The sequence below is a fragment of the Pongo pygmaeus genome, chromosome 10, assembly GCF_028885625.2.
Source record: "Pongo pygmaeus isolate AG05252 chromosome 10, NHGRI_mPonPyg2-v2.0_pri, whole genome shotgun sequence".
NCBI lineage: Eukaryota > Metazoa > Chordata > Mammalia > Primates > Hominidae > Pongo > Pongo pygmaeus.
Window position 1 is genome coordinate 115,864,156 of NC_072383.2, and position 27,595 is coordinate 115,891,750.

General features: G+C 44.4%; 1 protein-coding gene across 2 annotated transcripts in view; it reads right to left on the reverse strand.

Moving 5' to 3' along the window:
• FBXO21 (F-box protein 21) overlaps positions 1-27,595 on the reverse strand; it is a 46,792-nt gene that overhangs the window by 8,218 nt on the left and 10,979 nt on the right. The window contains exons 4-11 of one of the 2 annotated variants that reach the window (XM_054444764.2): positions 25,534-25,655; positions 22,671-22,817; positions 22,225-22,361; positions 20,485-20,621; positions 14,838-15,017; positions 13,408-13,540; positions 5,798-5,988; positions 3,714-3,871 (exon numbers count right to left, since the gene is read on the reverse strand). In XM_054444764.2, the coding sequence (XP_054300739.1) occupies positions 3,714-3,871; positions 5,798-5,988; positions 13,408-13,540; positions 14,838-15,017; positions 20,485-20,621; positions 22,225-22,361; positions 22,671-22,817; positions 25,534-25,655 (1,205 nt within the window). Of the gene's footprint in view, positions 1-3,713; positions 3,872-5,797; positions 6,010-13,407; positions 13,541-14,837; positions 15,018-20,484; positions 20,622-22,224; positions 22,362-22,670; positions 22,818-25,533; positions 25,656-27,595 lie in introns of both variants that reach the window. The other variant, XM_054444763.2, reaches the window with a different exon arrangement.

Sequence of the window (27,595 nt, forward strand, 5' to 3'; positions counted from 1 at the left end):
CCCGATCTCATCAGGACTCAGACTTCACTCCCAGCTGGCAGACATCATACAGTTAAGGAACCAATGAGGCAAATCCAAAATGTTATACAATTTACAAGACAACGGCCAGGCACGGTGGCTCACGCCTGTGATCTCAACACTTTTTTAGAGGCTGAAGCGGGCAGAATGCTTGAGTCCAGGAGTTCGAGACCAGCCTGGGCTACATGGTGAAACCCCGTTTCTACAAAAACACAAAAAATAGCCAGGTGTGGTGGCGCATGCCTGCAGTCCCAGCTACTTGGGAGGCTGACATAGAAGGATCACTTGAGCCCAGGAGGTTGAGGCTGCAGTGACTCATGTTTGCACCACTGCACTCCAGCCTGGGTGACAGAGCACCCTGTCTCAAAAAAAAAAAAGAAAAAAAAATTACAAGACAACCAGTCTGGATTCTTGAAAAAGTCAAAGTCATATGAAAAAGGGGGGAAAAAATGAAGAATGAGGAACTGTCTTTAATAAGAGAGACTAAAGAGAAAAAAAACAACCAAATATAGTGAATGAATTCTGGTTGGATCCTGATTTTAAGAAACCAGCCAAAAATAGGCATAAAGTTATTTTGCGACAATTGAGAAATTTGAAAACTATTAGATATTATAAAATAATTGTTATTAGGTGTGATAAATTGCAGTTATGCAGAGGAATCTCCTTATACTCAGACATAATTCAGTATTTAGGTCATTTCTGCAATATTCTTTCAAATGGTACAGGAAAACAGTAAAATCTCTATAGATAAAGCAAATATGGGAATCATTCACTGTTGAATCGACTGGAGGGTAAATGGGGGTATTTGATGTATTCTTTTAACTGTTCCACGTGCGAGCAAGAATGATGACTTCAAGGAAGATGAACGGAAGTGGGCTGGAGTATGCCAGGCGTGGGAACCGTGCTGGGGCTGTAAGGGGAAGGCCAGATCCCTAGGGCCTGGTAAAGCATTCTGGACTGCCTGCCGATGAGAAACTCCTGATGGTCAGTCAATTCAAGCAGCAAGTGGCCCGGTCCAGGGACACACTAGGAAGATCCTCTTGCTGTTGCTAAGGGAAATGCCCCGTTGGGGACAGGCCTGGAGGCAGGTGCCAGTTAGGAAGTAGGCAAGCAGAGACCACCAGAATGGAAATGGGAGACACATGAGAAGACAGCAGTGGGTGTGTAGACGGATGTATGGCGAGGGCGAGGGCGAGGGGAGAAGAGCAAGACACGGCCCCCACGTGGTGTCACTAGTGAGATGGGGGAGGCAGGAGCAAGTGGGGTATGGGGGCACAATGAGTTCATGTTTTTTCTTTCTTTACAGAGATAATCGAGTTAAAACAATGGGTTCAGTGAGTCGGGGTAAGAACGTTGGAGAGAAGACCCCTGAGAGCCCTCCAAGCACACATGCCTGGGGGCTGTTACAGAGGTGGGCACGGAGCCCAGAGAAGAGCTCGGGATGGAAACACGGCTTTGGGAGTCACCAGCACATCCACAGACATCCCAAGGGGGAAGGAGATGAAGGCCTAGAGGAGAGTCCCCTGGAGAGGGAGGACCCTGAAGACAGCCACATATCAGGCATGTTGGGGAGATCTGCCCCTCAGCCCAGGACTCAGAGTCCCTCAGGAAATGCTTGCTGACGGAGTGCCGATGGAACCGCTGGCAGAAGACGGGAACTATCATAGTGTAGGAACAGCTTTGAAGTTCTACATTTTAAATTCAAGAAGCCAATTTGCTAACATTACCCAGCATTTAGTTCCATCTCAATTTGAGATGGTAAAACCAACAAGCAGATATTAATTTTTTCAGTAATGACAATTTTATGACTAAACCTTACATTGCATGTTTACCTAGATATGATTAGAGATCAACTTCTGAAGTGAACAAATCACAACCCCTAAAACCAAATACTTAAGACCAACCCTAAACAGTGAATAATGATGCCATGTGGTAAAGCCATAGACACTGGCCCACAGTGTTGTTGGAAAGAAAATGCTCGTTTATTCTTGTGAATGCCATATGTTGTAGCGTATCAAGCACTTACCAAGTGACTCGTGCTGGCACCAGTGGCCCAGTGAATCAGTCAATAATGTCCAAATCATGTGCTGACTTTTAGAGACTGTTTATATTCAACACAGCTTCAAAAGTTACATAACATTACCGTTGGTGCCTCCATCTGCCACAAGGAGCACATAAACCCCTTACACCGTCCCCATCACACTGAGACAGGGCAAGTGATCTGCAGTTTCAACAAACATTTATCTTGATGCTGCTGTTCCAGGGGACCCTTTCAGTTTCTGATTAACTGACAATAATCATTATTTTCCAGCCTTTTATTTGGAGATGAGGTCTCACTCTGTCACCCAGACTGGAGTGCAGCAACACAATCAGAGCACACTGCAGCCTTCACTTCCCAGGCTCAAGTGATCCTCCCAACCCAGCCTCCTGAATAGTTGGGACCACAGGTGTACACTACTCTGCCTGGCTAATTTTTAAATTTTTTTGTAGAGATGGGGTCTTGCTGTGTTGTAGCTGGGAACACAGGTGCACACGACTCTGCCTGGCTAATTTTTAAATTGCAGAGATGAGGTCTTGCTGTGTTGCCCAGGCTGGTCTCCAACTCCTGAGCTCAAGCAATCCTCCTGCCTCACCCTCTCAAAGTGCTGGGATTATAGGTGTGAGCCACCTCACCTGGCAATTTCCAGCCTTTCAGAAAGTTCTGAGATTTTTACACATCCCATATTTTGATTATTGGATTTATCAGAACATAATACAGAGTTAGGTTAAACCTCAGACACGAGCAGTTACAGCATGATGGATGAAGAGGAGGCTCTGTCAAGCTGCCTGGCTTCAAATCGTGTTCTCTAAGTTAAAATCTCAATGGCTTCCCTGTGCCTCAGTTTCCTCATCTAGAAAATGATGATGATGATGTTTCTCAGATGGAGTTAATATACATTAGAATGATGCCCGTCACAGAATGGCACTACATTAGCATTCACGTTCATTTTTATTAATAAATGTGAATTATTAATTAATCAATGTGAATGCTTTGACAGACATACACTGAATTCATCCTATTAAGTGGAGGTGAAATTCAACAGGAACAAAGAGAAGGGAGACTCACACTGAAGGCATTCTTGTCTCTTACCGGCTTCCACAGGCTCCGTCAGTCTCCACCTCAGCCTTGCCCTGGGCTGGCACCTGCCGGGGCAGCAGTGGCCCGGACGCCTACCCAACCTTACTGCACACTGGCGGGCTCTCAGGTGCTCCCAGGGCCGGCACTGTGGGCTGCAGTTCCCACAGGTGGCCACACGAGGGCGTCTCCGGCGTCAGCCGGCAGCCACAGCCTCGGGAGGCCAGGGGGCACCAGGGGGCCCCCAAGTGTTCACCTGGTTCCCTTCTAGTCTGGGAGGAGCCAAGGGCAGGGTCCAGGAGGCAGGACTTACAGGAATTTGATTGGCATAGACAGTGGCCAATCAGATGTCCGGGCTATGGGAGCGGAGGCCCTAGGGGAGGGAGGGTGTGACTACTGACCCCACCCCAGGGCTGCGCCTGTGCAGACCCAGCCACGTTTAGCTGACTGTAGGCTGGCCATGGGGCGTCTGCCGCCTCCGAAGGCACCCACGGCTCACGCCCACAGCACCTACCCGAGGGCTCAAACGTGCGCTGAAAACACACCCGCGGGGCCACTGGCACAAGAACCCGCCGCTTACCTTGGGCTGCGTATCGACAGGAGCCGTCCTCCACCAGCACGTTATAGAAAGGCTGGTGGTGGCCATGCGGCAGGCTGTGGACGTTCATGTTCCGGATCCACTCGTGTCCCATCATGCAGGTGGGGTCCCAGCCGTAGATCACACAGTTATAGCCATACCTAGTTAACACAGGAGGCGCAGTCAGTCCCTGCAGACCCGGCAGCAACAACCTCCAGACAACCGTGTGGCTTCTCAGCTCACATCCTCAGTTACCTGTTTTACTCTACGGTGAATCATTTTTCAGGACACCCCTAACCCCTTTTATAAACACCTTTTATTATCAACATAGCACTTTATCTGGAAAAGAATAAACTTTTCAACAAAAAGTGATTAGACGACAACTGGTTACCCAAAAGAAAAAGGTATGGGGACCTGGCCTGACAACAGCACACCAAATTCAATTCTCAGTACAACCCAGATTCAGGTGTTAAATGCAGAACTTCTAAAATAGAAAGTATCTTCATGACTCAAGATAGGGAAGGTTTGTTAAAACAAGGCACTAAAAATACAGCCCGTAAAGGAAAAGACTAACCAATTTGACATCACTAAAACCAAGAGACTAACAAATCCTGATCCAAACATTTAAAAATATGAGACAACTGGGGAAACAGAAATCTCACTAGATACTGTATGAAGTTAAGGAACTGGGGTTTTCTAGATGTGATAACAAGATGTTAAATATTAAAAGACAGAGAAGGAGCGAGCGCCCCTGCCTTTTAGAGGTACATACTGAAATCGCTACAGGTGAAACGGCATCAGCACTTGCGTCAATTAACCCAGGGAGGAAGGTCTGGAGGGTGCAGGGGAGAGTAAGATTCACCCCGTATGGCAGCTGTTGAGGCTGGATGACAGGAACACCACCTGGTTCCTTATAGTCTTTTCTCTCTTATAAATCTTTGCAAATTTCCATTTAAAAGTTAAAAAAAAATTGCAATAAAGAATGAAAACCACCAGCCAAAAACTGGGAAAAGATACTTGCAACTTATCGTCATGTAGAGACTGATACACAGAAGAACAACTACATATCATATTAGGGAGGACTAATAACTCAATAGAAAAAAAATACATGAAATGGGCTGGGTGCGGTGGCTCATGCCTGTAATCCTAGCACTTTGGGAGGCCGAGACGGCAGATCACTTTAGGTCAGGAGTTAGTGACGAGCCTGGTCAACATGGTGAAACCCTGTCTTTACTAAAACACAAAAAATTAGCCAGGCGTGGTGGTGTGCGCTTGTAGTCGCAGCTACTTGGGAGGCTGAGGCATGAGAATCGCTTGAACTGGGAGGCAGAGGTTGCAGGTGAGCTGAGATTGCACCACTGCACTCCAGCTTGGGCAACAGACCCAGACTGTCTCCAAAGGAAAAAAAAAAAAAAGAAAAAAAAGAAAAGAAAAACGAAATGTTTGAAGAGGCGCTTAATAAAAGGAAACTTGGAACTTGGATAGCCAGTAAATATATGAAAAGAACCTCAACGTGTTTAGTCACCCAGGAGACAGAAACTAAAACCACAGTGATACATTATTTGCCCTTTCTCACGTAAGTACACTTTTAAAGGTCTGGCAATAGCACCAGGTGAGAATAGGAACTCCAGGCTCCTAGCCTGCTGGTGGGATGTAAACTGTTCCAATCATTTTGGATACAGTTTAATTTTGCCTAGTAAATAGAACAAGGGCCTATCAGATTTGAAGAGACTGAGATTAAGTGACAAGATATAAGAACAATGAGGAAATGAGAGAAAAACTTGTGGCTTACAAAGTTACTTCCATGTTCCCACACAGAGAAGGGTCAAACATCTAAAGGCCGCTAAAAACACTAGAAGATCTCTCAGGAAAGTAAGCTGCTGTTTAAAAAACACAAAGGTCAAAGACACGGTTCAAAAAGAAAAAAAAAAGGTTCAGCTTTCTGTCCTCCCCGCAGTGCGCACTCAGGGGATAAGTGATCCAGTCAGCTCCTCCTCCACTGTGTCCTGGGGGGTCACCAGGTGCACGTGTATCTCCGCAGCCCCTCTGGAACGGACACTGCAGGACAGACGATCCCAGGCACTCACCTCTTATGCTTCATAATGAGCCCGATGGAGTAGCAGACATCCCTGTGCTTCTCATCAGAGCGCAGCTTCACCTCTACGCCCACCTCCTCCTTTTTGCGCTCAATGTGCTCTAGAGTGTGCTGCACCAGGTAGCCCACCGCCCCGTGCTGCCCCGGGTCTAGGGTTTGGATGTGCTGGAGGATGTCAAGCACCTTCAAAACAAGACAGAAAGACTAAAAGATAATATTTTCAGCTAGGCCTTTTCTTTTTTGCGGCGAGGGATTTAGACCTACCTACGTAACCTAACAAAGGACCACAAGGGGTGGCTATGCCCTGATCGCCCCGGTCCAGGTCTCTGGGCCATTCTCTGACGGACCGCCACCAAATCGGCACTGCAGATGCCCAGGGTTGGGCTCTACTGTAACACTGGCAGCTGGCCCAGGATACCCCAATTCAACCAGTGTCAACCTGAGGAGTTCTTTGGAAACCAGTGTGCTGGGATAAGCGCTGGGGACGCAGGCGAGGGCCCGCCACCTAGGGCACTCTGGATGAGGTGGGCTCTAACAGCACCTGGCATGCTTGGTCGGCATGGGAAATGTGAGAATCCACGTTTTTTCAATACACAGGAATGATTTTTCACTTGCCACTCATGAATTCAGAGGGGAAAAAAATGCTAAATTGCTTTAATCGAGACCAAGAGGATGTTTGACACAACTGCCTCAGTGCTGGAAAAGATGGAAAAGGTCACAGAGTGGGCACCAAAGGGATGCATTCGTTGAGTTTATGAAGCTACACTAGAAGGAGGGAGCCACGTATATCAGAGTTCTAAAATCCTGCTGGTCACTTCAGTGGTCTTAACTCATCATGGTATTTGGTATTCAGCAGGCAGCAGGAAAAACTACATCTATGCAGAGGTTAAACTAGTAGCACAGAGTAGCAGGCCTGTCTAACCCCACTATTACTGCCTCTACTGCACACAGTCCCTCTGTGGAAAAAAACTCCACGTTTAAAAAGACACAGATATACAATTATTTCGCACCCATTATGTTTACAGCCCTCAGCATAGAACTTCTGACAAGGTTCTCCTTCCAATTTACTGAGTCCTGGATTACAGCCTGCTTAGTGCATTACAGCAACCTGGACTCTAGGCCCAGATCTGTCAGACTAGCTGGTGTTTTTACCTCTGAATTCCTTTCTTAGCTTATCAAATCATGAGTAATCACTGTCCTATTTGCTGATGCATTGTGAGCCTGTCAAAGTATTGTGAAAACTCCAGTTTTATGCACCGTGTTATTATCTTGCCTTTCAGACTGAGACGTGCTGGCCCTCAACATTTACTGAACACTATTCTCTGCTGGTCACTGTGCCAAGTCCATCAGGTTTTTTGTTTCACTTAATCCTTCCCATTTGAAGATCAGTAATTTCTTGATCTTCAAATTGGGAGGATTAGGTGGAAAAAAAAAAAAAAAGCTTTTAATCACTGCCACTTCCCGAACAGGACTCAGGCTTAGTGAAGCGACTTGCCCGGGGTCACAGGGTTGTGGAGAGGTGGAGTGAGGCTGTGGCTCTGGGTGTGAAGATCAACTCTTGGTCTCAACCAGTGTCATACCCTAGCAAGAGTAGGAGCATTTTAAATTAACTACTACAAAAAGTTCCAAACACATAAAAATGGACAAAACAGTATAATCTCAAGTACTCCAAACCCAGTTTTGACAAGAATCAACAGACAGCCAATCCCCCTGTGCCTCTACCTCCAGCCGGGTGCTCTTAATTCTGGGACACTCGCAGATTTACCCTTTACTTAAACAGGAAGTGCCTACTGACAGTGCCTGTATAATAGCTGTCCTTGTGGCCTGAAAGAGTACCAACAAGCCGCTTTTTCTGCCCCTCCACTGTGTTCCACACACACACAGCTCCCCTTCTCTCCTAGCAGCCACCTCCCCACCAGATAAGTAAAACGGTCAGAATTTGGCATCGTCAGAGAACAGAGGAAGTCTAGATAAGGTCAAGGATAATTACCCCCACCTTCGCTGGATGTGTGGCTGAGAGTGAAGGGAGAGGGCAGAAATGAAGACATTGCGCCTCGGGGCCTGGCGTATTTGCAGACAGTGTTGACCCAGGCACCACGCCGTCCCCACCAAATACTCTAGGCCTAGAATGCCGCAAGATCACCACTTCTGGGGCGGAGATCCTGGATTGGGGTCTATTACCCATGACGCATTTGCCTATACTGCTCTTCTCCCTCTAGCCTAGGGGTTGGTAAACTTTTTCTGTAAAGGGCTAGAGAAGAGACACTAGGCTTTGGGGACCACACAGTCCCTGATTTAACTACTCAACTCTGCCACTGTAGCTTGAAAAAAGCTATAGATAATAAGTAAACAAACACAACTTATTCACAAAAACAGGCTTTGTGAATCTGGCTCACAAGCTGTAGTTTGCTGGCCCCTGCTCTGTCCCTGAATTCCAGGTTCCCTCTAAGGTTCTCTCTGAAGTTCTTGGCTCTGCTTTCTTGAGATCCATTGTCTATGGGATCCGCTGCTTCTGGGGCTTCAGTTACCAGATGCTGATGCTGGGAGCTCCTGCTAAAGGCTACTGGGCATCTGCACTCGATGGCTTCAGGTCAGGACGAATGCATCATACCCCACACAAAACACTCTCCTACTACCAAAACAGGCCTGCTCTCCAAATACCTACTTTCAGAGTGGCATAAACTGCCCCCGTGTTGAAAAATCTGGACATCCTTTGAGTCTTCTTTATTCATATCTAATGAAGTTCTGCCACATTTTTTTTGAGACAGGGTCTCACCCTGTCACCCAGGCTGGAGTGCAGTGGCGTGATCTTGGCTCACTGCAGCCTTGGGCCTTGACCTCCCAGGCTCAGGAGATCCTCCCACCTCAGCCTTGCAAGTAGCTGGGACTACTGGCACGTGCGATCACGTGCGGCTACTTTTTGTATTTTATTTTGGTAGAGACCGGGTTTTGTCATGTTCCTCAGGTTGGCCTCAAACTCGTGGCCTCAAGTGATCCACCTGCCTCTGCCACCCCAAGTGCTGGGATTACAGGCGTGAGCCACTGCACCTGGAAGTTATTTCTTAATTATTCATTTAAACAATTTTTTGAGCTCCTATCATGGGCCAGGAATTGTGTTGAGAGCATGGGGAAGGCGACAGTTAGGAACAAGCCCCGGTCCTGGTCCTTAAAGAGCACGTTCTAACGGAGACGGATGACGGGGCAGCAGCTACCACAGACTGGACGAAGTTCTAGGAAGGGCAAGCACAGGAACGACAGGAAAACATGACCTGGACGCACACAGGAACCAGGGAAGGGGTTTCGGAGAAGGCAGAAGTCTAAGCTGACAGCTGGGCAGAAGTAAGCCAGCTAATGGAGTTGAGGATGAGCAGAGGCCCTGGGCAGAGACGCAGCACATGCAAAAGACTGAAGCAAGACAGTGCAGGCACACAGACAAAGTGGTGGGTGCAGCAGAGGACTAAGGAACTCCACGGGAGGCAGGGAGCATCAGGCAAGCAGGGCCAGACCGCCGAGAACCTAAAAGCCACACGGAGGAGAGCAAGTCTGGTCTTCAAGGCAACAGGGGAGCCACCCTGCGGGGTTTAAGCAGTGAAGGGACCTAATTGATACTTTGTTAAGATTCCTCTGGCCTGCATACACAGCGGGTTCACAGGGGCTCAGAGTCGAGAGAGGGAGGACAAGCAGGGGGCCAGGGCACTGCTTCGGGCTGCAGAAGTGCTGGTCTCAGTGGGTCGACTTTCACCCGTCTGGGAGACAGAGTCACGTGCAGGGGTGTAGCAGGTGTGTGGATGTGCTGGTCTGGAGCCCAGGGTCCAGGCAGGGGTCCAGTGCTCCAGCAGCCACAGCAGACAGGCAGAAACTGACGCAAGAAGAGGGGAACTGTCCTAGGGCACAGGTGCAGGGTAGATGTCTAGAAACCATCCTTCAGCCTTGAAGGGAGGAACTAGCAAGAGCCTGAGAACCAGAGACCACAGAGCAAAAGTAACCGAGTGTTCCCAGAAGGGAGTAGCCCGCAGTCACAGGGCAAGATACAGAAAGAAAAAGTATCTACTGCATTTATCAATGAGGAGAATGGTTTCAGCCAAAGAGGGTCACTGGCTTCCTTGGCAAGAACAGTGCCTATGGAGGAGGCATGGGAACGGGTCCTGATGTCCTGGGGAGTGAGTGGGAGGCAGACTAAGAGCTTCAGCTCTGGGGGAGGAGGAAAGGTGGCGACCCAGGGAAATTCCTGCAGAGCGGACAGGGAGTGCTTTTTGTTTTTCTTCTAATAGAAGAGAGGGGTGTTTGCCTTGGAAAATTGGAGGGATACCTTTTCCACTGAAAGGAAGAGAAAGAGGGAAAGGAGAATTATGGATCATGATGAGGACGAAGGTCTGGCAGCAGGAAGGAGAAGGTGCCTGTGTGCTGGCTTCTTCAGAAGCGCTCTGGCCTTGGCCCACTGTACCATGGGATGCCGCGTGGGGTGGGCTCGGGCATCACCTTGCCTGCACTGAACTGGTGCCATCACGGCATGTGCAGGAGACCTGGCTAAGTTATTTAACTTCTCACTGCCTCGGTTTCATTATTTCCAACATGGCAAAAAGAAAAATAATATCTACCCTATAGGGCTGCTGAGAAGATGGAAGGAGGCGTTGAGTCAGTACTCCTGACTTAAAATCTCACCATCCTGCCTTCTCTACGTCCATCACAGCCATCATAACCCTGGATTACTGTGACAGTGACCAAGGCGGCTGCTGTTTCTTAGCTCCTCCTGATTTAATTCAATTAACAACAAGGCAACCTTCAGGCCGCCCCAGCTCAGGAATGTCTCCCTTTCACTTGAGAAACTCAAAGCCTTCCACAAACTGGTCTCACGCTCCGTAACAATTTTATACACACATATGTAAAAATACACCTCAAACCGCACACTCATCAGCATATAAATCCATGCTAGGCTGACATCTGCAGGTGCCACACCCTCCCACTCCTGGACCACGTGCAGGCTGTTCCCACTGACTAGAGTCATGTACTTTTCTGCCCTCTGAAGTTGTTTTTCATTTTTCAAGGTCACACCTCAAACCCTTCCTCTGGAGAGGAACCTTGTCCGATTTCTTCAGCACTCCCTGGCTTCTTCCGCACTGGGAGTCCCACAGTTTTCCCTGGCTGTCTCAGGGGCCCTAGCTGGATTATGCATTTATTAAGGGTAGGCAGTCACGCGTGCGCTGGCAATGAGCCACTTTTCTCCCCTAATCTCTGAATGAGGGGTCACCCAGGAGATGGTCTCCAGCAGCAAATGTCAAGATATCCCCCTAAAAGGGGATATTAATAGCATCACTTCCACAATGACTCAAAATTTAACTATCAAATGTACATTTAAAGAAACTTGCAGGCCGGGCACGGTGGCTCACGCCTGTAATCCCAGCACTTTGGGAGGCCGAGGCAGGCAGATCACTTGAGGTCAGGAGTTCAAGACAAGCCTGGCCAACAGGGTGAAACTCCGTCTCTACTAAAAATATAAAAATTAGCCAGACGTGGTGGCACGTGTCGGTAATCCCAGCCACTCAGGAGGCTGAGGCAGGAGATCACTTGAACCCGGGAGGCAGAGGTTCCAGTGAGCCAAGACTGCGCCACTGCACTCCACCCTGGGCAAGAGAGTGAGACTCTGTCTCAAAAAAAAAGAAAAAAAAGAAAAAGAAAAAAAGAAACTTGCTTTGCTCTGCATCTCATAAAAACTCCTTAAGTTTAAAGTAAAAAGTGTATATATATCCTGGTATCAAGAATAAATAGGCAGGGGCTGGGTGTGGTGTCTCACACCTGCAATCCCAGCACTTTGGGAAAAGGCCAAGGAACGCGGATTGCTTGAGGTCAGGAGTTCAAGAACAGCCTGGCCAACATGGTGAAACCCCGTCTCTACTAAAACAAATACAAAAATTAGTCAGGCATGGTGGTGTACCTATAGTCCCAGCTACTCGGTAGGCTGAGGCAGGGGAATTGCTTGAACCTGGAAGGGAGAGCCTGCAGTAAGCTGAGATCGTGCTGCAGCACTCCAGCCTGGGCGACAGAGCAAGACTCCATCTCAAAAAAACAAACAAAAAAACCCCCAAATAAATAAATAAATAAATAAATAGGCAGGGTGTGGTGGCACACACCTGTAATCCCAGCACTTTGGGAGGCCAAGATGGGCTTGAGCCCAGGAGTTCAAGGCCAGCCTGGCAACATGGTGAAACTCAGTCTCTATTAAAAAAAAAAAAAAAAAATTAAAATACATAAATAAAATGAAAATAAATGATTACATCTTGGACAAGTAGTTGGTAACTTCAGTGGAAAGTTTTCTTTTCCAATAATTCCTCTACCACATTACACAGATATTCTGGGAGGACATTTGCTATGTGGGCTACAGATGACATCTTTTCTTTTCTTTTTTTTTTTTTTTGAGACAGAGTCTCGCTCTGTTGCCCTGGCTGGAGTGAAGTGGCATGGTATCAGCTCACTGCAACCTCCGCCTCCCGGGTTCAAGCAATTCTCTTGCCTCAGCCTCCTGAGTAGCTGGGATTACAGATGCCCGCCACCACACCCAGCTAATTTTTGTACTTTTAGTAGAGATGGGATTTCGCTATGTTGGCCAGGCTGGTCTTGAACTCCTGACCTCAGGTGATCCACCTGCCTCAACCTCCCAAAGTGCTGGGATTACAAGCATGAGCCACCATGCCCGGCTGACATCTTTTCTTAAAACAGGAGCCTTGGGGTTTTCCTACTGATGCATCATTTCTTAGAACTATTTTAGATCTCCGAAGTTGTGAATCAGTGAGACTTTAAATTTAAGCAATGTAGAGTCACTTATAATATTGACTTTTTCAAGGAAGATTTTACCCCTCTCTAACGACACGGGGAGATGAGTTTATGTCGATGGCCTGTGAGAGCTCAGAATTAAATTCTGCTCTAAACAAACAAAAAGGACTATTCACACGTTTCCAGAGAAAAGCCAAGGCACAGTGGGAATGTGCAGCTGGCTCCTGCACCATTATACACAATGGGCCTCTCCACATGCTGCATCCACACAGCTCATGGAGGTAAACACCACAGCCTTCTGAAAGGGCATGCTGCTGCCCAAAGGGGGCCATTAAAAAACTGAGAAAATTCAAGTTAAACAGTGTCAAAATTCAATGGTTTTCAAAGAGTCCTTCTCTAGTCCAGTGGCTGGACTTGAACATATCTAAGATCCAATTTTCCTGTGCAAACAGGAGTACTTATTCATGGCCAATGTAGTTGCTAACAGTACAGCTGGAGGTTGACCATTTACAGCTTTGCTTTCCCTTGCTGAGTGAGGGTGACTTGGCGAAAACGATCTGAGGGCCCCAATGGTTGTGTAGCGGGGACAGAGGCTTTGTGGTTCTAGGGTTTAAGGAGCTGACCACAAAGAGAAAAGGCAATTCCTGGCAGTAGAACCAATTTTCCTTAGAATAAGAGAAGTAAAAAAAATCTACCAATGGGTTATGATTGGGAGACTGAATAAATGTGTGTTTATTCCCCATGTTAACACAAAGATAAGCTTATCACGGGCACCCTTCAATCTAGGACTTCCCTTTCTAAGGCAAGTGCAAAGCATCAAAGTAAAATAATTACCTTCTCTGGCCAGATTCCCAGGTGGAAGTAAAGCCTGGCTTGGAGGAGGAGAAGCTGCACCTGGTCCGGGTACATTGCCAGATAGAGATCCAGCGAGTCTCTCAGGAGCTGGTATGACTGGTCGATGCCTTCCCTAGCAGAGGAAAAACAATCTTTGTCTTATCCTGCTTGTTTTTTCAGCAAAGACTCTCTTTTTCGAGGCCCAGGTTTTAAATATAATTGACACAAATCCCAAACGTTTTCTGATTCTGGTATTTCTTTTCTGCTCAACAAAGAGATACAATGCTCTTAAGAAAAAAAAAAATACACAATAAATATAAATCTTGTGCCCTATTTTAGTGATGGGTACTAAATTAAAATCAGAAGCATTTTTACTAAGCAGTCACTGCAATAACACTGTACATAATTAAAAATGAATTCTGAAGGCCGGGTGCAGTGGCTCACACCTGTAATCCCAGCACTTTGGGAGACCAAGGCAGGCGGATCACCTGAGGTCAGGAGTCTGAGACCAGCCTGACCAACATGGAGAAACCCCATCTCTACTAAAAATACAAAAATTTTTAGCTGGCCATGGTGGCGAGTGCCTGTAATCACAGCTACTCGGGAAGCTGAGGCAGGAGAATCGCTTGAATCCAGGAGACAGAGGTTGTGGTGAACTGAGATCACGTCATTGCACTCCAGCCTGGGCAACAAGAGCGAAACTCTGTCTCAAAAAAAAAAAAAGAATTCTGAGCAGGCGGAGCACAGAGGGTATTTTTGGCCAGTGAAACTACTCTGTGTGATACTATAAAGGGGGACACATGTCATTATGTGTTTGTGCAAACACACAGAATATATGACACCAAGAGTGAACCCTCATGGAAACTGGACTCTCGATGATAATGATGCGTCAGTGCAGGTTCACTGGCTGCAACAAATGCACTGCTCTGGTGCAGATGTTGACAGTGAGGGAGGCTGTGCATGTGTAGGGCAGGGAGGATATGAGAACTCTCTGTACTTTCTGCTCAATTTTGCAGTTAGCCTAAAACTGCTCTAAAAAATAGTCTATTAAAAAAAAGAATTCTGTCATTAGACATAAAACTATTACTATAATATACAGTCTACAACTTTCTACTTTCCCTGTAGGACAAATTTCCTTGGACTTAGAAACAAGACAGTTTCATATTTTTGTTTTCTTATCTAATGATAGGAAGGTATAAATTAAAAGACGGCAAAGCATTTGGATATGAGAAGATCTTGTCCTTGAAAAATATATTTTCTAGTCTAAGATATTCTTGTTACTAAAGAATGCTTTCAGTACTCGCAAAGAGAACTTCTCAGTGTCTACTGCAAAGATCTCAAAGAAAAGTCACTTGGCACATCTCAAACACAATTCAAGCCTCTAAAGACATGTGCTCTGCAGAAGTACTAGAAAACCAAGAAAACCTTACCGTTTTCCCAGGCTTAACAGGTTTCCCACCATTCTCTGTAACACCTTCTTGACATTGACCACCCCATACAGTGCTGCAGTCACATGCTGGCCGATCAAGTACTCGCATTCTTTCACTGTCAGCTGCTTGCCTTTCCCAAAAGCATCTATGTAGATGTAGTCAAAGATGTCCAGGGTCGCCCTATCCAAAGAGCCAAATATCAGATGAGAGCTGAACAATTCATTATTTTAAGTCTCCACAATAAGTAGCTCAAATCATGGGCTGAAGGCTGGGACCATAACAGTTCTACTTATAATATGAAGGTCTTGTCCAAGTTTAAAATCTGACCCCTTTGTGCAAGCCCAGTGTGCTAAGACCACAGCACACTGACATTTAAGAAACAGCACCAATGTATGTCATCTAATAGCGTCCTTTAGGAAGACTAAAACTCACTGCCAGGAGTATCTACAAGTTCAGCTAAGATAAAGATTCATGGAATGCCTGAGGCAGTCTGTTAATTCCATAGATTAGCAGCAGGTAACCGTCTGTGGATCCTGGGCACTGGATGATCTGATGAAAGTTACAGCACCTCAGCCGGGCACAGTGGCTCACACCTGTAATCCCAGCACTTTGGGAGGCCAAGGTGGGCGGATCACAAGGTCAGGAGATTGTGACTAACATCCTGGTTAACACGGTGAAACCCCGCCTCTACTAAGAATACAAAAAAATTAGCCGGGTGTGGTAGCACGCACCTGTAGTCCCAGCTACTCGGCAGGCTGAGCCAGGAGAATGGTGTGAACCCGGGAGATGGAGCTTGCAGTGAGCCGAGATCACGCTACTGCACTGCACTCCAGCCTGGGTGACAGAGAAAGACTCTGTCTCAAAAAAAAAAAAAGTTACAGCACCTCACACCAGAAGGATTCGGCCATCAGTTCTGCTGACATGCTGAGGTGGTCAGAGACCTGCTGAGCCCATCACAGCCTTGGGCTGGGAACCCTGTGCTAGAGCACAGAGAGCTGTGCCCCTGGCCTCGATCACACAGCTCTTCTTGCAGGTCTGCCTTCTGTGACCTGCACTGGAACTGCACTAGTATATGCTGGGGTGGCCCTCACTGAGCACAATGCTGAGCAGTGGCCACATGATGCAAGCTCTCACTGCACTGCCAGGCCCACTCTCTGCACTGCCAGGCCCACTCTCTGTGAGGACTCATGGAATCCTCATGGAGGATTCAGGTGGCTCTGTTTCAGGGATATGAAGTGTTTCTTATGAGCTGCTGCTTCATCTTATATCTGAAGCCCACTACAAATCGTAGCATATTCCTCTCTTTGGTTGCTAAAAAAAGTCCAATCGAATTTCTTCCTTGAGTCATATTTATAACCTACCCTTAGCAAGGATATGGCTGGGTGCGGTGGCTAACGCCTGTAATCCCAGCACTTTGGGAGGCCATGGCAGGCAGATCACGAGGTCAAGAGATCGAGACCATCCTGGCCAACATTGTGAAACCCCGTCTTTACTAAAAATACAAAAATTAGCTGGGCATGGTGGTGCATGCCTGAAATCCCAGCTACTCGGGAGGCTGAGGCAGGAGAATCACTTGAACCCAGGAGGCGGAGGTTGCAGTGAGCTGAGATCACACCACTGCCCTCCAGCCTGGGCGACAAAGTGAGACTCCATCTCAAAAAAATAAAAAACAAAAATAAAATAAATAAACCTATGAGGAAAGTACAAAAAAAAATAAGAATTACATAAATGTTCTAGAAACAAGGAACTCTTAAACTCTTTTTATGAGGCTAGAACTTCCTAAGGACAAATGTACAAAAATTTCTAGGCCAAGATCATTTATGAGCTATCATAAATGCAAAAATCCTGGATAAAACATGAGTAAATCAAATGCAGCAATGTATTTTACAAATAAGTGATTAAGTTAGATGTGCCGCAACAATGGAAGGAGAGTTGAACATGAAAAACTCTATTTTGTAACAGATGCTAAGGAGATTGTGGAGAAAAAGGAATGCTTATACACTGTTAGTGGGAGTGTAAATTAGTTCAACCATTGTGGAAGAGAGTGTGGTGATTCCTCAAAGGCCTGAAGACAGCTAAACCATTTGGCCCAGCAATCCCATTACTGCGTATATACCCAAAGGAATATAAGTCATTCTATTATAAAGTCACATGCACACATATGTTCACTGCAGCACTATTCACAATAGCAAAGACCTGGAATCAACCTAAATGCCTGGATAAAGAATGGATAAAGTCTATCACTTTATCCAGTGATGGACTGGATAAAGAAAATATGACACATATACACTATGGAATACTATGTAGCCACAAAAAAGAACAAGATCATGTCCTTTGCAGGGATATGGATGGAGCTAGAGCCATCATCCTTAGCAAACTAACAAAGGAACAGAAAACCAAATACTACTGCATGCTCTCACTTATAAGTGGGAACTATGTGATGAGAACACACGGACCCAGAGTGGAACAACACACACTGGGGCCTATCAGAGGGTGGGCGGTGGGAGAGGATCAGGAAAAATAACTAATGGGCACTAGGCTTAATACCTGCATGAAATAATCTGCACAACAAACCCCCATAACACAAGTTTACCTATGTAACAAACTTGCACATGTACACCTGAACTTAAAAGTTAAAAAAATAAATTCTATTACAACAAAAAAATCTATTTCTAAACATATGGACTAAAAGAGAAAACCTTATCATATGAGTAGACACAGAAAAAGAATTTTGAAAAAAAAAAAAATCAAATGCCTAGCTATTAATAAAACTTAGCAAAGTAGGAATTTAGATGGTAGCTTTCATAATCCGTAACCGCTCCCAACAGCATGCCTGATGGTGAATTTTTGTTTTCTTTTTCTGAGACAGGGTCTTGCTATGTTGCCCAAGCTGTCCTTGAACTACTGGGCTCAATCAATCCTCCCACCTCAGCCTTCCAAGCAGCTGGGACTACAGGCGTGCGTCACCATGCCTGGCTTTGAAATTTTAAAAGCATTCCATTTAAAGTCATACCCAAGGCAAGAGTCCCTGCTATCTTTGTTTTTATTCAACTTTGTACAAAAAGATCTAGCCAGCAGAGTAATGCAAGAGAAAGAAACAAATATATATAGTTACAAAAAAGAAGAAACCAAATTGTCACTATTCACAGATACTATGATTATCCACAGAGAAAAGCCAGAAATGGACAAATTATTAGCACTACTGATTTATTCAGCCAAAGCACTGAAGATCAAAACTGTATCTAGATAGCAACCACATCTCTGTATATCATTAATACTTAAAAAACGTAATCTTAAAAATTACCATTTACAACTGCAAAAAAAAAAAAAAAAAAAAAAAGGAAGGTACCTAAGAATAAATCTAACAAGATGTTAGCTTGATGAAGAAAAAGATAAAATCTTTTTAAGGCCAGTAATGACAACCTAAACAGAGTGGTCCATGTTCACAGAAAGACTGATAGTGAGACACTGGCAATGTCCCCCTATTAATCTAGAACTCGAATTCAAAGTAATCCCTGGCTCCAATCAAAAGACACACAGGGTTTCCAAAGAACCTGACAAAACTGATTCTAAATCTATATGGAGAGCAAAAGCTAAAAACAGCCAAGGCAATTTTGAAGAACTAGCTGGAGTTTCATCCTACCAGATATCAGGGATAATTATAAAGTTACAGTGCTTAAGAAAATATGGTCTTGGTACAGGGACAGAGAAAAGTGGCCAAAGGCAGAGAGCAAAGGACAGAAAGGGCCATAGCCCAGCAGCTCCTGCCTTGTCCCTGAGGGCTGAGTCCCTTATGGGGCTCAGTGCTTGTTTCTGTCACGTGTCTGGGGGGTATTAAATTATTTCATTGTTCATTTGCATTATGGTATATGTCCACTGTAGCGCAAGAAGGAAAAATGATGTTAACTGCATACAATCCTACCCTGTAGTAAGTTATCGTGGCAAATGACATGGTAATTGGTGTTTTAAATGTTTTATATTGTACAGAAATCTTTGGTGGATTATTACATAGGCATTTAAGAATATTTTGGAGATACTTGGGGAGATTGGTTGGGTTATTTGGGGAGAGGGAATGGGATGAAAAATCATTTTTCCCACTTAAAATAATGGAAATTGGGTCCCCACTACCCAAAAATTAAACCATCCAGTACATCCTCAGAAACACACTTCTGGAACACAAGGGAAGCCTGTACGGGTATTTAAGGCAACATACAGAAGTAATGAACCATCAACATTTGCATGGAAATAAACACGGCCAGGCTCGGTGGCTCACGCCTGTAATCCCAGCACCTTGGGAGGCTGAGGCAGGCGGATCACTTGAGCTCAGGAGTTCAAGACCAGCCTGGGCAACATGGCGAGACCCCGTCTCTACAAAAAAAATTAGCCAGGTGGTGGTGATACATGCCTGTGGTCCCAGCTACTAGGGAGGCTGAGGTGGGAGGATGGCTTGAGTCCAGGAGATGGAGGGTGCAGTAAGCCAAGATTGCGCCAATGCACCCCAGCCTGGGTGGTACAGCCAGACCCTGTCTCAAAAAAAAAAAAAAAAAAGAAAGAAAGAAATAACAAACACTTTCAAACTGGTGGTTAGCTCTGGAGAGGAGAAAGGGATGAGGAAGAGTACCTGGGAGGCTTCAACTAAATATGTAACGTTTTATTTCTTAAACTAAGAGGTAGGAACAGAGACCAATTGTACTTTTTTGCTATGTCACGTCAGAAACTCTCCTGGGTATATAATATACCGGGTGATCTCATTTCATCTTCCAAGCTGCTTTATAAAATACATTAATCCATTTTACCAAGGAATAAACTGAGGCCTCCTCAGAGGAAGGCGAAGTTTGAACCCAGTTTGACTATAAAGCTCTGGTACTTTCTATCACACAATTCATCATTAAAGGGTATCAGAGTTAATCATTAAGACAGAATTTCAAAGATCAGGACATAGGTAAATAACTTTTTTCTTTTCCCCCTAAATTGTAGATTTAATGAGAATATATTTCTACCTGTTGAACTATTTCTTTCAGAAAAGCTAGACTATAACTGAAAAGGAGCTTTTTGCCCTACAGAGCACTAGGTTTAAAAAAGAACAAAACAGAACTCAGTAACCGGGTCTCTAAAATTCTCATCAGTCACCAACCTTGCCTGAAGGGGAACGTGGCCACCCTGTTCAATCTCCCCTGCTTTCTTTCCCTCCCTTCCTCTCTTCCTCTCCCACTCATGTGGGACAAAGGGGGAAATTTTACGGAAGAATGAAAAGAAATAATTTCTTTAAGAACTCTTTGATCTGATCTGCTTTGGAACAAAGGGACTCTGAGAACCACATAAGACCCTGAAATCAGAGTCTTATTTTTTAAAATTATACTTTTTGAGATAAATGTAGATTCACACATGCAGTTTTAAGAAATATGGAAAGATCCAGAGTACCCTTTTCCCAGTCTCCCCTGATGGTACCATCTTAACTGTTATAGTATAATAACACAACCAGAATACTGACACTGATACAGCCAGGAAACAAAACAGTTCCATCACCACCCTAGTCCTATTTTTAACCTGTGTGGTAACACCCAACTTGATGTTGAAAATCAGACTGCCTCTCAGCACAGAGGAACCAAATCTTCAGGACCACAGATAATGTGTCACGGATGCTCACCCTTCTGCGCCTTGGCACCACCTTAATAAGAAGTGACTTGGGAAGTTGACAGGCTCCAGTGGGACTCCCAATTGCCGAGCAATTGTCAAATAGAGCAGAGACATGCTGATTGGGATTCCTGTTCTGCGAATCAAAACCTAAAGCAGAAAAAATGCTTTTATTTCACTGGGATGAACTATACGTTCTCATTCTTTCAATAAACATTCTCATTAGGCACCTATTGTGCATTGGGCATGATGCTCATTTGTGAGGCTTAAGTGAGTATTTCACTTATTTAGGTCAGGGGTGGGTAAACTATGGTCCATGGCAATTCCGGTCCACCGGCTATTTTTATACAGCCTGTGTAAGAAGAAGTTTTATGTTTTTTAATGTTTGAAAAAATAGTTAATACTATTCAAAGACATATGAAAGTAACATGAAATTCAAATTTCAATGTCCATATATACAGTTTTGTTGGACACAGCCACGCTCAGTTGTTTTTATATTATCTGTACCTCCTTTTACACCACAGTGGCAGAACTTGGTGGTGAACAACAGAGACCACATGGCCCTCAATGCTGAAATAATTTTTTTTTTTTCTTTGGGACGGAGTCCTGCTCTGTTGCCCAGACTGGAGTGCAATGGCGCTATCTCGGATCACTGCAACCTTCCGAGTTCAAGCAATCTCTTGCCTCAGCCTCCCGAGTAGCTGGGATTATAGGCAACTGCCACCATGCCTGGCTAATTTTTTTGTATTTTTAGTAGAAACAGGGTTTCACCGTGTTGGCCAGGCTGGTTTCGAACTCCTGACCTCAGGTGATCCGCCCACCTCGGCCTCCCAAACTGCTGGGATTACAGTGTGAGCCGCCATGCCGGGCCAAAGATGAAATAATTTACTGCCTGGCCTTTCACAGGAAAAGTTGGTCAAGCCCTGATTTAGGCCCTCCTTCTTCCACAAAGTATTTAAGACTGTTCCAAGGAAAAGTGTGTACGATATAAACACAATAAAATGAAAGTAGCAGACAGGGCAACAAACTAAATATGAAAATGGAACTAGGCAGAAAGCAAATAAAAAATATAAATATAACAGATGCAAACCTGACACAGCTGGGCCACAGGTTCCCCCAAATGGCTAGAGGCCAGTGCAAAGAGGACCCTGATTAGTTCCACAGTTTAGTGTTCACGAGATACAAACTGACCAAACAGAGTCAGAGAAATATCTATTTTTAGTCAAAAATTTATCTCAAGGGTTTGCATATGGAGGATACTCAATGAGGAAACAGACAAACTCCACAACAATATCCTTACAGCGGAAGGAAAAATAAGTTTCATCGAGCACTCAGAGACGGAAGGCATAGTACTGACCTTCAAGAATGTACGGTCCATCAGAGAGAAGCTTAAAAAAATACATATAGGATGGACACAGTGGCTCACACCTATAATCCCAGCACTTTGGGAGGCCAAGGCAGGAGGATCACTTGAGGCCAGGAGTTTGAGACCAGGCTGGGCAACATAGCAAGACCTCATTTCTACAAAAAATAAAAAATTAGCCAGGTGTGGTGGCATGTAGTAGTCCTAGCTACTCAGGAGGGCGAGGCGGCAGGATCACTTGAGCCCAGGAGTTTGAGGCTGCAGTAAGCTATGATCACGCCACTGCATTCCAGCCTGAGCAACAGAGCGAGACCCTGTCTCTAAAAACAGAAAAAAAAAAATTACTATACCTATATTACTATACCCATATATTACTGTACCTATATTTACCTGATGCATATATAAGTTTAGGGCATTATAGTAATCCATTCGATTCCCCTTGAACTTCAGTTGGTCATAAAGGACATAGTTCATGGCATCCAGTACCTGGCTCTGGAGTTCTATTTCCATTATCATGGATGATTCACCTGAAACACAGAGATCTACTCTGGGACCCAAGCACAAAAAAGGTTGTGACAGGTGCCCCAAACAACTCACAACATGAAGACATTGGCAATGGCCTAACAATATTAATCAAGTGTTGCCAATCTAGGAAGCAGAAGGCGGTATGCATTTGAAGTGTTTTCGGTTCAACACTTCAACCAGGTAAATACGTGGTCACGTCATTTTATCACTTTTTCGTGACATAATGGGAGCACACTAACAAATCTCTCAAATTAACCAATTCCTCTAGATTTTCTTTCGTAAATACAGCTGGATCCAAAGCAATGCCACACCTGCCTTGAAGGCCAAGCTGGGGTGGCGACTGTTTATGCCCCGAAGGGTTTTGCAAACAAGCTCCACGATGCTGTCAATTTGGGCCTGGATGTCTTTGAGGCTGATGTCAGAGAGAGGATTGCAGTACTGGTCAATATATACAGCACCTGAAAATGAACAAGAATTACCAAATAAATTCTTACGTTACCCTTTTCTTATTAGTTTGCAATTTTACCCTAGACATTCTGGGACATGGCTCTTTACACCATCCCACTAGATAAGCTTCATGTTTTAGCCACGGACCTTGCTGCTAACACACTGAGAAGGAGCAACAAACATTTTCATAACAAAGTAGCTTAAACTTTAAAAAAAATAAATACATAAATCAAACTTCTCTCAGAAATCATGGACTAAAAAACTGCATGGTATGTGGCGCAGTCTCATGTTCTATTACAAAGAGAAGTAAATAACATCAAGGAGATCTTTTCAAGCTACTTCTCTCTCCCTAGCTGTTATAGGTTCCAAATCCAACAACTCTGAAAACTTAATGGTATAAGGCAGTTCCTTTAAAAAAAAAAAAAAAAAACAACTTGAAAGCCCTCCATGACAGATGTGCCATTTCAACAAATTACACGTCTCAAGGGTGAACAGTAAATGGACTCTGGAGCTAACCCTACTTTCCAATGAGATAAACAGTTATGCTCGGGGAACCTACAGCTGAAAAGCTGTGCAGAGCACACTGCAGACAGTCTCTTAAGAATCACTCCTCTTCACAGTCTTAGGTAATTTTGGAAGCAGAGACTGAAGGGCTAACAGCATCATTTGGGTAAGGACACCGTTATGTGGGAAGCTCTTGAGTCACCTTAAATTCAAGAGATCTCAGACCAGCTCAGAACCTGGACTCCCTTACCAATGCTCCAGAGCTCAAAGCAGTTGAACGGGTGTCAAGACGCCTCGACCCCAGTCCCAGTGTTGCCACCAGCCAGGGACTGTCTCCTGGGCCTCCGTGGGCCCCAGCTTCCCTACCTGGAAGCTGAAGCAGTTTATGCTGCACATTTCTGAAGTCCGTTCCTTCCTAATGCTATGATTCCCAGACTTCTTCGATGGCATCAGCATTATTCTAGTCAGTCACCAAGGATCAGAAACTTGGAGAGCCAACTGTCATTCACTCAACTACTAAACAACTTCCAATGGCTTCTCAATGCTTATGACACTGATGTGGAAGTTCTTTGAAAATTATAACTTTGTATTTAGAAAATGAAAAAGGAGTATTTGTTTTCATACATAAGCTACAAAAAAATATACTATTCTTAACTGTGAAATAAACAGAAGATAGGATGCTTCTCAACTCCAGTATACAAATGAGGGGATTCTAGGGTGGTGAGAATTTATTTTAATCAACTGAAACAGATGTTTCATTTCCTTCTGGATGATACTAGGTTTTCATACACTTGATAAACATTTACACTAAGCATTGTGGGGTATACAGTGATCCTAACACAAGGACCACAACACAGGAAGTTTAGGGACTAGTTACAGAAACAAATGTATACACAGGAAACAGAAAAAATGCAAGACAGCTTACTGTTAAATGCTACTGTAGCTCTGACATGAGTAAAATCTCCAAGTAGTCAGTGGAAATTTAATGGAAGTGAGGCTTGAGCTGAATTATGGAGGGGAGTAGGATTTTCAAGAGGGATTATGAGGAGGAGGGATATCATGAATGAGGAAGTGAAGCCAGGTGTATTTGTGGGGCACCAGTCTAGACAATGGCCTGGCTGGAGCAAATGGGACATCCTGGAGAGTACGGAGCAAAGGTCTGGACCAGATTATGCAGGGCACTGAAAAGCAGGTAGAGGTTAAATATAAAAGAGAAATCAGTTGTCCACATTGCAGGTTTCACATGCAGTGGTGAAGGCTAGATTTCTAATTGGGCTGGCACTGGTATTTTGGCTGACTTGGAGGGAAGAGGGGGTAATGTTCATGAAAGCAAGTATTAACTCAGAAAGTTGTTGCCAGGAGAGGTGGCCATAGACTGCATGAGACTAGTTACAGATGCCAGCCAGGTGTGGTGGCACTTGAGCACAGGAGTTTGAATCTAGCATAGGTGACATAGCAAGACCCCGTCTCTAAAAATAAATAAATTTTTTTTAAAAAAGGAATAGTAACAGAATGGGAACATGACTATGAGATACACTGGAATGGAAAAAAAAATCAACAATCTGGTAAAACACCAGAAGTAGAGAATAAAAGTAAACGACCAGTCACATTTATATTTCATAACCATAATTTATGGGAATGTTTGTGTAATATTGTAGGAATTCAAAATCATTTTAAAAAAATGAAAGTCTCACTTTGTTCCTGTTCAACTTAATAAGAACAAAAAGATTCTCCACTCCCTTCATCTTGCCTGTCCACTCAACTTCTTCCTTCTCACCTTTCATTATGGATAAGCAGACTCACTGATGCCCAAGAACGTTCTGTCCTCAATAAACTCCAACCCGAGAGGTTAAGGGATTTACTCAAGGTCACAGGGAGACAAAATTGGATACATTTACTTCTGATTTGGAAATGATCATTAAAGCTCGGAAAAACAGGAATTTACTTCATTAGCTAAAGTATCACTCTCACATTTTAAGCCAATGATGCATCTTTAAAAAACATTATTTCTTTAGTGGACTTTGATAAAATCTTAGCTCTAAATTTAATAGTTTGAACTACCTCATTGGTCAGGCCCTATAATCCAACCTGCAGAAGCCCACGCAACATGATTTACTTTTCCACTTCTTTACCACAAGGAACACAATTCCCTCTGCTGGTCTTAAAAAACTAATCAGTTACCTACAGAAATACTACTGTCCACATATATAGGAAAAGACCCACCTTCAAGATATGACTCATAGTCATCTGGCTGCTGAAGAAAGGCCTTAAGATTATTTAAAATTTTCTGTTGCCGCAGGTAGTAAAGAATTTTTTTTGCGTAGTATTTCCAGGTCAAAGCTTTTCTGGAAACAAAAAGTCAGTAAGAATTAAGATTTGAAAACTTTCAGTTATCTATTTTTTACATTACACTAACATACCATGTAGTTTGCTTAACAAGAAAAATATAATTGGTTCATTATCTTATAATAATTATAACGGAAACAGATAGCAGTCTTTGAATTGTAATATAATACTAAATTAGTTGTACTGAAATCTGAGGAACAGTTATCTGCCTGGCTTCAGACTTACTTGCCTGTATCTTTGGTAAAAGGAAATGGAAGAGCAGCCTGAAAAAGGAATTGAGCTGGGGGAGGTTCAGAAGATGGGGAGGCATCTAGAACCTTTTTCTGGTCCCCCTGCTTGGGCCACTTGGGCCTGGGCACTCACTGCCATGGTGAGTTCCTCATGGTTTCACATATTATGAAAACTCCTATTTTCCAGACCAGAGTTCTCTCTTGAACTCTAGACCTGTGTATCAACTACTATCCACCTACTCCACATCCCACTCAGATAGCTGAGCACTTTCATCTTTCTTCCCCTCCCAGAGTCACCCTCATCTCAGATCAAGACATCTCCATCATTCTAGTGAGGCATAAAACCTGCGAGTCATACTGGATGCCTTACTTTCTCTCATAAGCCATACTTAAGACCTGTCAGCCAATGCTATCAGTACTATCTTCAAATTACATCCAAAATGTGCACACTTCCCAATTACTCCCACACACCACCATCAGCATTTCTGTGTTGCAGCAACATCCTCCTACCTCAGCTTCCCGCTTCAGACCTGGCCCCTCCACAGCCTATCCTCAATACGGCAGCCAGAGCACTCCAGTAACATGTACAGTCATGTCACCCAACCCTCGCCTCCAAGTCTCCAGTGGTTTCCCACCTTGCTCCAAGAAAAAGCCCAAGTCCTAAGGAGGACTTAAAAGGTCTCTTAAACTCTCACCCCATTATCTCTCTGACCCCAATTCCTGCCACTCCCCCTCAGTCCAGCCACCCAAGCATTCCAGCTGTTCCTTTACTGTCTGGCGGGTGCTCACCTTAGTGCCCTGTTCCTTCTGCCTGGAACATTCTCCCCAGAGATTGCAGTCCGTTCTCACCTCCTCCTCGGTTTCAACTCAAATGTCCCCTTGAGTAAGACCCCCTACATTATTTTAAATGGCACCCCCTCACCACTCCCCTGCCTTCTTCCCCGATTATATTTCTCTACAGCATGTTTCATTTTCTAATGTAACCAATTTCTTATTTTTCTTAGCGCCTATCTCCCCCACTACAGTATAAGCCCCATGAAGGCAGGGATTTTTTTTGTGTTGTTTACTGCTATATCCCTAGTGCCTAGAATAGCGTCTGGCACATAGTAGATGTTCCATAACACTTGTTGAGTGGATAAAATTCTTCACCACATATCCCAAATACATATGGGGATTATAAGAAGTAGGAAAGAGACAGTGATGAAACTTATCTGGCTGACAACATGAAGAAACAAACAACTTGCCAATCTTGAGAGAGGTCAAAGAAAATCTGCAGAATGATCTATGTTTCATCTACTTTTTAACCTTTGAGTTGTAAAATATATCAATCTAGAAAATTGTGTGAAACAAACAAGTAGCTTAATGAATCATTACAAGGCACATTCCTGGATCTAACACTCTTGCCAAGAAAGAAAATTTTGTAAACAGCCAAGAAGCCCTCTGGGGCCCCCCGCAACAATAATCACAAACCACACCTCTATGGTCATCACTTTCTTGCTTTTCTCTTTAGTATTACCATGAAATATACATCCCTAAACAGGCGAGTCTGTTTTGATGCCTTCTAAATCTCTTAATCTACAGGATCCTCCTCCATCTTTGTTTTCCCTTGCATTTTATTTGTTGAAGAACCTGGGTTGTTTGACCTGCAGTTTCCCATCGCCTGGAATTTGCTGACTGTACCCACATGATGTAGTTTAACATGTTCTTCT